General features: G+C 37.4%; 2 protein-coding genes across 2 annotated transcripts; one reads left to right on the top strand and one right to left on the bottom strand.

Annotated features, from left to right (window-relative positions):
* Positions 1-1,665: 1,665 nt before the first annotated feature.
* On the bottom strand, positions 1,666-7,383 carry LOC128018571 (probable ATP-dependent RNA helicase DDX20). Its single transcript, XM_052604157.1, has 11 exons — positions 7,121-7,383; positions 6,865-6,959; positions 6,474-6,642; positions 6,011-6,134; positions 5,782-5,924; positions 5,532-5,670; positions 5,381-5,439; positions 4,931-5,013; positions 4,727-4,832; positions 4,300-4,401; positions 1,666-2,870 (listed from the first exon to the last, which is right to left on the bottom strand). The coding sequence occupies exons 1-11, from the start codon at positions 7,311-7,313 to the stop codon at positions 1,771-1,773; spliced, it is 2,313 nt and encodes a 770-aa protein (XP_052460117.1). The 5' UTR covers positions 7,314-7,383; the 3' UTR covers positions 1,666-1,770.
* A 483-nt stretch (positions 7,384-7,866) lies between these two features.
* Positions 7,867-11,320, top strand: LOC128018058 (PAK4-inhibitor INKA2-like). The gene is made up of 2 exons (XM_052603444.1): positions 7,867-8,066; positions 10,211-11,320. Exons 1-2 carry the CDS (start codon positions 8,001-8,003, stop codon positions 11,111-11,113), a joined length of 969 nt encoding a protein of 322 aa, XP_052459404.1. The 5' UTR covers positions 7,867-8,000; the 3' UTR covers positions 11,114-11,320.
* The last annotated feature ends 99 nt before the right edge of the window (positions 11,321-11,419 follow it).

The following is an 11,419-nucleotide window of genomic DNA, read 5'->3' as shown; positions in this document are numbered from 1 at the left end:
CCACCCCCACTCTTATTTCCTCCATCTCATCCTTAATTGGATGAGTAATTTCATAAAGAGCAACAAATTGCACAAGGGCATGTATATTCTGGGTTATTTCAAGCCAACTTTTGGGTTAAAAATTTAATGTAAAAATCTGTAACTGTGTGGTTAGTCCATATTTGACTCAAAGTTTTAGAGTGTAGGCTGTTCTGAGGGTAAGGAGTAAGGAGCAAAAATGACCGATTCACTGTTACTATGTGTATTACATGGAAAAAAAACTATACATAAACAATAAAAAAAATAACTCTTAGAGTTGAAATCATGATGTGGAAAAAATGCACTGAATTTGCAATGAGTGCCTGTCAATTTACACACATGCTCACCTAATAAATGAACAATGTATTTGAGTTGACTAAAGGTAGTTTTAGCATTAAATTGTTTTCTTTTAGAGAGACCACACCAAATAAAAATCATGGTTCTTGTAGCCATGGTAACTGCAAATTAATAATGATAATGAAATAGTAGAGGTGTGACCTCAGCATCCTGGCTAAATTCGCCCATTGGCCTCCGACCATCATGACTTCAAGTTCCTAACAATCCCCATATCTTCTGATTGGCTTCATCACTCTGTCTCCTCTCCACCAGTAAGCTGGTGTGTGGTGGGCGTTTTGGCGTACTATGGCTGCCGTCGCATCATCCAGGTGGATGCTGCATACTGGTGGTGGATGAGGAGATACCCCCTGACTATGTAAGCGCTTTGAGTGCCTAGAAAAGCGCTATATAAATGTAATGAATTATTATTATTATTATTATTATTATTATTATTATTATTACTATACAAAGAAGTATTAAGATAATGTGTTTTGTGGTTCTAAAAACAAAACTGAGCCAATAACGGCCTTTAAAATGACTTAAAATACATTATATTAAAAACAATTAGGCAACCCTGCTGAAATTTTTTTTGACCATCACAGAAAAGAAAATCATAATACCAACACAAAAATCATAAACCATCCATTAGAGTTTCCGTTAAAACCAATACAAGTTCCATTATAACCAGTAAAACCATTACATATTTTGTGATGGTGTCGATTTTTTTTTTTCTAGCATAACGTTATTAAATAAACCAAATGCCTGCAAAGGGAGTCAAAAGCCTGGTATTGCTGCTGTTAAACTTACAGGACGATCATATACATTTTTGGCCACCTTTTTGCTATAGATGACAGCCTCTATAGTTTCGTAATATACATATATATATATATATATAAAAATACAGGCTCTGTATATATATATATATATATATATATATATATATATATATATATATATATATATATATATATATATAAAATGTGGACATCACAACCCTTATAAAAATAACCATGGTTTTCGTAGTAAAACTGCTTAATTTTATTTAGCGTGATTTCTGAATGCTTGAGACTACAAAATCAAACAAATCTATTAATAAAATAAGTCATAGGTAACATTTGTAAATTTTAAAATGGTAAAATGTATTTACTTTCATATTGTATTAAAGTTCTATTTTGACCCCAACAGAAGTAAATTTTACTGCCATAATATTTAAGGGATACAATCCTGCATAGGGCACCCATTTTGCCAGCAACGTATATTTTAATATAGCTGCAGTAGAATGTAACAAAATATTTCAAATGATTGCACATATCTTAAGAATTAATTTTTATTAGAGAACTACATGAATGTACACAATGCAAATGAGAACATTACAAGGCTCAAAAGTCATTGGCTTGGCAATCCCAATCACTTTTTTTAGTGCTTCATCATTTCTTTTATGTAGACAGAATTCATATAAAATCCAGTGATCCAGTTATAGGGTGAATGATGATAATAGGAATTGTAATATTCAACCCAGGCTCTGTATGAACTCCAGTAATCCTGCCTGGCCACTTCCTCTTCCAGGTCATCACTCTCCCTCTTCTTCCACCTCTGTCCTGCTGATGCAGGCTTCCTCCCGGATTTAGAGGCCGGCCGATGTTTCTGGGGAAGGCTGTGGTGGTTAGCAGGATTCTGGGATTGAGGTTTACTAGGCATTTGCTGGTTTCTGCTGGTCTGTTGAAATACTTTAGCCGAAGGTAAAGAGAATTCATTCAGTTCAGAGACTTGATCGTCTGGATGAGCAGGTGTGCAATGTGAAGACCGATAGGGGACAGAAGAGCTTGACTCACTCTCCTCCACCACCATCTCAGACTCTGAAGGAGAATCATCAGATGACACAGACAGAGTCTTCTGCTCAGAGGACAACTCTGAAACCTGCGGTGGTGGAGGAAGATCTTGATGGGAGTGTGATTCTTCTGGAACATATGTTTTATAAGCTTTATCATTATCATGACCATCATCGTAGTTGTACTGCAGTCCATTAACTGCATCTTGACTCCTGTTGAATCCATCATATTGGCGAATGATTTCAACAGATCTTCCCGGACCTTCTGTTATGAAGTTCTCATAATCCATCACAGCCTCATTGAAAGTCATAACTTTTTGTGCATGCAATTTAAAAGATGATAGTGGAGGAATTCTGGGAAGGGTGTGATTCTGCTCCCTCTGAGAAGGAGTCGAGTCATGCTGGAGATTTGTAGCAGACTGTAATGGTTTTTGCCTCCTAGGTTTGGGTGAGTGACTTTTTACATTGATTTCAGCTCCACTGTTGGATTTATCACTTGTTGCCCTTTCTGGGATGACCTTTGAGATGTGAGGCTCTCTGGAGAGTTTCGATATCGGCTTCTCAGATTTAGCTTGTTTCTTCTTCCCTGGTTTGGAAACGTCAGGAATTTTCTGAGTGGGTTTGGAAGGAGGTTCAATGATCACGTCCCAGTCACAAGCCTCTTCCATGATCCCTGGAGGGATTGGATCTGTAACACAAGGTAGGGAAAAAAGCTTAACAGCCTTCGCGTCAAGTTAAAGGAAGATTCCAGGTTCAATAAAACTTAAACCAGAACTTTATTTATTTTTACAGCCATTTTAGGGTTCATATTATTGTGTTCCCATGGCAACTTTGGAGGAAAAGTCACCTTAAGGCCTAGATATAATACTTTTTCTGAACGTCCGGGGATGAAAATTAAATTTTTAAACCCTGGGTCACCAGGATGATTTATGGAAAACACCTATATAATGTTCCAAGACACGCAGTCATGGCAACCAGCAAATGTACTTTTGATAACAAAATAAACAATAAAACACTTGATCACGGCAGTGTTGACCAATGTGGACAATCACTGACATTTCTGTTGATTTCAACGCAATGGCCAATAAGAGGTGTTTAAGTTAGAACCAATCAAAACACATGAGTTTTTGTTCAGAGCTGAGTTATATGTAGACACGTATAAATAAATGATTAATTGTGCAATGTAGAGAGCTTAACTGATCGGAAATTTGTGAAATCACGATAAATTGAAATGTGGGACAGAATTTTTTAGTAATTATAAAGGGAGTGCTCTGTGCACACTTTCTTGGATAATTAATTCGGAATCTGAAAAGTTTATATTTTTAAGATGTTAAGAGGAAGTCTTGGGATTGACATCCACATACAGTGATAACACCGAACAGGACTTTTATGTATGTGTGTGTATATGTATATATATATATATATATATATATATATATATATATATATATATATATATATATATATATATATATATATATATATATATATATATCAGTTCGAAAACCACTGCTTTCGGGAGCCCCTAAGGGCCATAATGAAAAAAAAAAAAAAAAAAAGATTGCGTTCTCACAAAAGTATCAAATTTCCTTGCATTTCTCAATTTTTTGCATTCTCCAAAATGTTTTGCGTTCACTTGAAAAGCACTGAAATACAGTTTTTCCTCCCATCTCATATTATTTCTATCACAATAGTTTTGCTAATGCACAAAGTTTCTTGGGGGAGTGAGATTTTTTTTTCGGAGAGACTGCAAAAGTGTTAAAATATAATTGTTCCACCCATTTCATTTTAATTACCATCACCATGCCTCATAAGGGGCTCTATAAGCAAGTTTAATCAAGGCATATTATGCCTTGTGACTATGTTTTAGTAAGTATTTTATTGGATATTTATATATAAACTATTTACACTTTCTATAAATATTTATATTACACCATAATGACTTTACAGACTGGCCCAGCTCACTTCCATTTTGAGTGCATCACTGTTACCCAAAGTGGAAATAATTTGTGTGATAAACAACTTTATACCACAAACGTTATCAGCTGAGCTTAACTTGCACAGAATTGCTGGAATATTCCTTTAAAAAGGACTAAGATGTCAGTCTTCCTCTGTACCTGGTAAATGAGTGAGATTCAGAGAACATTTCTGAGCGATGGCCATCATCTTGTTCTCCTCCTCTCCATGGCAACAGTAGGTCACAGCAACCCCCAGAGTGCCTGAAATACAACAGACAGGGGTCACCATCAGAGGAAAGACACGGCTGATCATATCCATTTCTAAGATCTAATGAGAATGAAGATTAAATTCATCCACAACTATCACTTTCAGGTTCCATTTATGAATTCTGATTTTGGAGAGCTGCGATCATTAAAAAGCCCTCGTGTGTTTGTGTTTAGCAGCTATTTCAGCTATTTTGGGGTTTAGCAGCAGATTATTTCTGATTAAGCCTTCATGTAAATGCCCAAGACACACATTCATTAAAATACACAGAGTAGAGGCTCCACATATATCAGTGCTTAATTGTTTTATAATTAGACACACCAAATCGTCCAGCACGACCAATCCGGTGCATGTAGGTCTCCCAGTCCTGAGGAACGTCCAGATTAATCACCAAGTTCACCTTCTCAGCATCAATACCACGTGAGGTCTGTGGAAGAGAGAGATTCATGAGAAATTAAATGTTGCTTAGGTATTAAACATTGGGTATTTTCCAGTGTAGGTGTTCTAATAGGTTCAGAGCCTCACCAGATCGGTGGATATTAAAACTCGACACTGATACTGTTTCAGCTTCCACATCGCCTCTAACCTCTGATCCTGACTTAAACCACCTACATACAAAACACACACATCAAGGGATTTAAACATAATAACAATTAACAATGACTTTCATTCATTGTGGGCCTTAATTTACATGCACACATTCTAAATGATATCATTCTGATCCAAAACCTAGTGAGCTGCCTACCGAGGCACTGTGCTGCTTTTCCATTGCTTATGTATGTGACTGTTAAAAAACAGCTTAAATGAAAACTTAATCTCTTTAAAAACTGAGACCTTGCATTTTTCCAGTCTATTGTCCTGTGTCTAACACTTTTTAACAAAACAAAACATATTCTGTGTGAATGACCCTTATACCAATTTGTGTACCAAGAAAATCTTTTTGGTATAGTCAGAATTTAGTGAGAATTTTCTCACCTGAGATGCAGACCGCAGGCAAACCTTTAGAGGACAGGATATCAGCCAGGTGCTGAGCTCTGTATAACAACAGCTCAAGTCAGTCTTTCATTACTTTCAGTAAAGATCACAATTCTGTTGTTAAAGAAATTGGAGTTGTGGCAGCTCTTGCCTTGTATGGAGGTTTGAGAATACCAATGCTTGGTTAAACGGGATTTTGCTAAAAAGTTCAAGAAGACTCTGAACCTTCTCCTCAAACACTTTATGAGGTAATGAATGAGATGGCACGATTTTATAGTACTGCTTCAGTCCTGAAGGAGAGAATATAACACAAGAACACCACAAACTGTTTCAATTCAGATTTGAAAAAGTATTCACATTAAAGAAATGCATCAACAAATCAGACAGGACCAAAGACTGACCAAGGAGTCCGGGGTCTGTCTGGTTCAGTCGCACAAACGTCGGCTCTCTCATGTATCTTGACAGATGTTGTGCAAGAGATTCTGGGTAAGTGGCAGAAAGGGCCAACATTTGTTTGTTTGCAGGTAAAGAAGAGAAAATCCAGCTAAGAAAAGACAGAAAGATCAGTTATATCTGCTGAATAACAATCCAGAAAAGTCTCTGAATCCGAACCACCTGTTCAACTCTTACTTGATCTGCTCCTGAAAGCAGCTACTGCTGTTGTCCTCCAGCAACTTATCAGCCTCGTCCAAAACAAACAAACGAATGGAGGACGTAGTCAGGGCTCCCATCTCAATGAGCTGCTTAATACGACCTATGAATTAAACTAAACTTCATCAACACTGCCTTAGAAAATAAAAACAACTCTCTATATTAGAGAAACCTCAAGTTACAATGTTTACGAAAACGATTACAGACAATTCCCTTATTTTCCCTAATGACAAATATCTCCCTTTGCCTAGCGATTTAATAAAGAATAGATTTAATTTAAATAGCATATTACAAACATTTTGAAATGCAAAAGGTATTTTCATCCACATACGAATGTCCAAATCTAAATATGCAATATTACTAAACTAAAGTTAGTTAAGGTTACAGTTACTAATAACTCATCTAACATATCTGTCCAGTAAGAATTCCAACTAGCTCATACCTGGTGAACCAATGGCAATGTGGCATTTCTTCAGGTGAAATTTGTCTTGACTGACAGGTCGGCCACCGATGAACACATGACACTCCAAGCCCTCCATAGCACTACCTATAGCCATGACCACAGCATGAATCTGCACCGCAATCTCCCGAGTGGGGGCCAAAACCAGCACCTGATGGGACAAGAAAGGGCACATGTCAGCCAGGCAGACATTCGTGATTTGGGTGCTTACATTTAACATTAAAAAAATAGAGTCTTTCAAATCTCCATAGTCCCATAGTTCTAAATAGACGAGTCTTTCAAATATCCATAGTTCATATTTAAACAGTTATTATTGAATAGGACATTGTTTGGTAACACATTACATTCCGCTGTATATTGGAAAAGGTTAAACCTGCGTGGTTGTGTTTTCCAATATAAGAGAGTCCAAAGCGATGGTGGTGAACACACAGGTTTTTCCTGTGCCAGACTTGGCCTGAACTATAAGATCTGCACGGAGGAAAACAACAATAAACAATAATTAATACCCGGTGCATGAAATTTCTCATTGATGCACTATATTTTTTGATTTGCACATTACACTCGTGTCATTAAAGAGCAGTCAGTTTTGGTATGTGAATAACGCCTGTTTTGGTACTGTTTTCTCGTACCGAGTCCACATCTTCCCAGCGGGATTGCCTTCAGCTGGATGGGGGACGGTTTGTGAAAGCCAGAGGCAGATAACCCCTCAAGCACATGTTTTGAGAGGAGTAGAGAGCTGAACTCGACACCCCCGTTCATCAGAACATCTTCTGTCCGGGTTCTGGATTGCAGCTCATGCGCTGCGTTCACGGGTGCCGCCATGTTTTTATTGCACGTAGTTCAGTTCTTCGACGCTGAATAAATGAGTTTGGGCACTGAATCATTTCGCCCTCTTGCGCACAGAAACAGAAACGCCGCTTAAAGTATCAGCAACATCCTGCAGAGGGCGACAAACACACTAGGTTGACATAAACAAGCGATGAAATTGAAATACAGTGCCTATTATTATTATCTCTGTGGAGACGTTTGACTTCTGTGGAGTTTAAATTAAAGCAAACTCTGAATACCACATCAAATACATTTCCTTTAATAAACTGTAATTACACGTCGTTTGAAAGTTTGACCCAGCAAGTTTAAAAACGAACAATTGCTGCTTTAGATGGAAGGCATCGAGGAATTAAATTCTATATAACTATTATTATTTCAGTTCTAATATATATTTTAAAGTTTCCCCTCAAAGCAACATGACACAACATATTCTTCAGTGGCTTGACTGTACCTCTTCCTCGTCTGTGCTGAGCTGTAATGTCATCTGAATGTAATCAGCAGTGTGTCAGAGGCGAGATGATAGAGGAATATTATTAGCAAACATCGCTGGTCAAACACGACTGACCATTAGAAAGCAACACGGAAGAACTCAGCGAATAGCGACATCAAAAGGAACGAAGTTTTAACGATTCATAACGCGTTTAGTTTTTTTTTTATTGTTTTCTTTGTAATTTAGCAGTTATGTGGCAAGAGAAAACGAATCCCGGTGATATGGACAGCAACCTTCTGCGTCTAAAACATGAACTGGTGAGATTTTCTTGATCGTTTTCTTTTGTCTTTTACTTTTACAGGACAGTGTGTGTTGTTATTGCAAGCATCTTCACAGATATGTATACTAGACATAATTAGTATGACTTTGCATTATATTGTTCTCATAAACACAATTTTATAGCCTTTCTCTTGCGCAGTTTTGCACCTCTGTGTTTATGTTTATCCAGCTGTTGTCCGGGGCAGGAGAAAAGGTGCAACCTGATTGGCAACGGTTTTTTGAAAAGGAGGCCGCTGATTGGCTGGCACCTGAATTCTGTGATGTTTAAAAATTTAAGTCCAGGTTGTGAAATTTATGTCAAACAAAAACACGCTTTTTGATTCTGTGAACATATAACATTGCGGTACAAAAGCGATGCAATAAACCCTTATGCCGGAAAAAAACTTATCTAATTAATTTATTCTAAATAGCAATTAAATGATTTATTTATTTACGGTATATTTATTTAAATAACCTTTATTTTTATGATTGAGAGTGGAAATAAAGTGAGAGAATGAGTGCTTGTCAAATGAGGAAACAGGGCCACAAGGATGATAGGGTTGATGGAGATTGGTGGTTTAGGGGTGGAGATGGGTGGTTTTGGGGATCAGGGGGTGGAAGACATAGGTTTAGGTATAGCCTATGTTAGGTGGGATGAGTTGGATCTGTATCCAGCCATGCCCCCTGGACCTGCACTGAGGTCCATCTTGGCCACATCCCAAAGGAAACTGACATGGGAGAAGTCAGTAACCTCACACAATGAGAAATACTATACCTTCTGCTGAATCTGATGAAATAGTGAACATGAAACATGCCTTAACAAGTAGCAAGCAGGGCTAAGTTATATACGTGAAAGTGATTACCTGCAATAATTTGGCTCTTAAAACTTTAAAAACAGAACTGTAATTGTAAAAGTGACTTTTATGATGATATTATGGCTCTACTGCTTACATAAGCAGCCTATATGACATTCTGTTTGAATTTCCACTGAATGGAATTTTTCTGGTCATAATAAAAGTTAAGCAATATGTGTTTATGACCAACCCAGTAAAATCATAAACTGAGTACAATACATGGCTTAGCTGTTCGCCCATGATTTAAAGTCTAGTCATTTCACCCACATAAGCTCCTACATCTCCCATCATGCCTTGAGACACAACACTGCTGTAGAAAAGCATCAGTTGTGCGCTGCTGTGCTCAGACTGGCTGGTGATCTATCACCAGGGACAGAAGAAACAGAAAACAGGGAGTGAGATGAGAAGAAAAGAAATGCAGAGACTGCAGGGTGAAAGAAGGTAGGACGACAGTGGTTTTATTCTATAACAGAAGAAAAAGGGCATTTTTGCAGTGTATGGAATACAAATAAAACACCACATCAATATGAAATACATTTATTTAAATTTATGTAAATAAATAACCTAAATACAACCAAACAGAAACCGTTATGGGATATCAAATATGCATATAAACATTTTGACTCATAAATTCACTAAAAGACATACATTTTGCTTTTCAGTATAAATCACGTTAACATTTACCAAAACTATGATGTTACAACTTTTACATCGTTTACAATTTTATATGTTCATAACTGTATAAAAAATAACATTAATAAATGTAATAAAACATGCTCCTTAAAAAAATGGCCTAATTCTAATATGCTGATTTGGTGCTTAATAAAATTATTTTATTATTATTTTTAATGTTGAAAATAGTTGTGCTGCTTAATATCGCGTAAATCATGATTTAAAAAATTCTGGATTCTTTGGTAAACAGAAAGTTCTAAAGAACAGCATTTATTTTTTATTTTCAATGTCATTTTTTAGAAATCAGTATAGTTTCAAATCAGCTTTAAAAGAAGCCATGCCTTCATCATCCTAGTGAGCAATTCATTGGAGGCTGTGACAAGAAAAAAAAAACACATCTGCGTTCTCTTCAGCAGATGCTGAGTAAGGTATCTGTGATGGGCAGAAATTGCAGACTGTTTGGAGTAATATTGATTTTTGATAATTACTGTGAAGTGAGTGTGAGATAAGTGTTATTCATCAGTCACAACAGATTTCACTGATAATTGCTTCATTAAGTCTATAGTAATTGCTCTCTTGCTTATTTGCCTTTCCCATTATGTGATTCTTTGAGGCAGTCAGATGAGGGTCTCCAAGCTCAGAGGAATTCTGTGATCGGTGCTCTCCAGGAGCTCAAACTCTTGCAGGTCCAGACTGCACTGAAGGAGCTGGAGTTCTCCAGTAAAACGAGCCAGGTCTCTTCACACACTCACACAATGCTCGATCAGATAAACCACAGTTCAATGATAACCCACCTGAACCGAACACAGAAACCAGAAGAAATTCTTTCACAAGAATGTTTCAAGACTGAGCTTATCATGGAACCATCTTTGTATCTCACGAGTTCTCCAGCAGAGAACCGCCATACTCCCACGGTACATGAACCCAGGAGGGTTTACAGAGGAAGTCTGAGCACTTCTTCCTCTTTTTCCTCTCAGGAAGACACAATCGACAAAGATTTCTCTTCATTCGATATCGACGACTCCACTGATTGGACAGCCTCATTGATGAACCACAGTAGAAACAGACAGCCATTGATACTGGGCGATAATGTTTTTGCTGATTTGGTCGGGAACTGGCTGGACCTGCCTGATGTTGGAGGCCAGACAGCAGGTAAGGAGCAGAATGACTTCAGTCTTAAAGACACTCTTTCGGAGTCATCATCTAGCAGTCACTCTCAAGATATCTCCAGGAAACTCTCACTAACAGCAAGCATCTTCAAACGGGTCCTACGTCGTGTTCGGCCACAGCACCAGCGAGAAAGCAAAGCAACGGATATCTGTAAACAACCAAAGATCTCATGCAGAAAATCAAAATCAGATGTCAGCAACCCATTCTGGAAGAGAACGAGAAGAATGAAGATGAAAACCACACCCACCCAACAAGAGGGCTCAGAGGGCTTGATAGACAGAGGATGGGCGGAGATTGTAGAGAAGCATCATCCATCTGTGTTTGATTACAGCTCAGCTGTGTGGGTCTGATACAGTTCTACATGGAAGAGACTGTTACACATATTATTAGCAATTGTTAAACATAATTAGTGGACTTTTTGATCAAAATTGTTGTAAAAATGATCTTCAAGTCACGGTGCTGCCTTTAAATGCACCTAGGAAAGTCAGCCATTTGTTACGGTCACATATTCAAGTCAAAGGTAGTCTAAACAATATATTTATATGCGGAACACCAAACCCAAATAACTGATATTAATTGAAAATTATATATATAAAAAAAAAAAACATTTATATCTTCATTGTAATTATGTAAACTAAATGTGAAGCAATGTAAAA

This window comes from Carassius gibelio, chromosome A8 (genome assembly GCF_023724105.1).
Source record: "Carassius gibelio isolate Cgi1373 ecotype wild population from Czech Republic chromosome A8, carGib1.2-hapl.c, whole genome shotgun sequence".
Taxonomy (NCBI): Eukaryota; Metazoa; Chordata; class Actinopteri; order Cypriniformes; family Cyprinidae; genus Carassius; species Carassius gibelio.
The sequence above is the reverse complement of the archived record's forward strand: the minus strand, read 5'-3'. Positions and strand labels throughout refer to the sequence as shown.

Excerpts from the sequence above, each read along its gene's own strand:
- LOC128018571 (XM_052604157.1), bottom strand. The coding sequence starts at position 7,313 with ATGGCGGCACCCGTGAACGCAGCGCATGAGCTGCAATCCAGAACCCGG. Across the intron at positions 6,960-7,120 it reads GCTGGGAAGATGTGGACTCG|ATCTTATAGTTCAGGCCAAG; the intron begins GTACGAGAAAAC and ends TCCTCCGTGCAG. Across the intron at positions 2,871-4,299 it reads GAATCTCACTCATTTACCAG|ATCCAATCCCTCCAGGGATC; the intron begins GTACAGAGGAAG and ends CTTGTGTTACAG.
- LOC128018058 (XM_052603444.1), top strand. The coding sequence starts at position 8,001 with ATGTGGCAAGAGAAAACGAATCCCGGTGATATGGACAGCAACCTTCTG. Across the intron at positions 8,067-10,210 it reads TGCGTCTAAAACATGAACTG|TCAGATGAGGGTCTCCAAGC; the intron begins GTGAGATTTTCT and ends TCTTTGAGGCAG.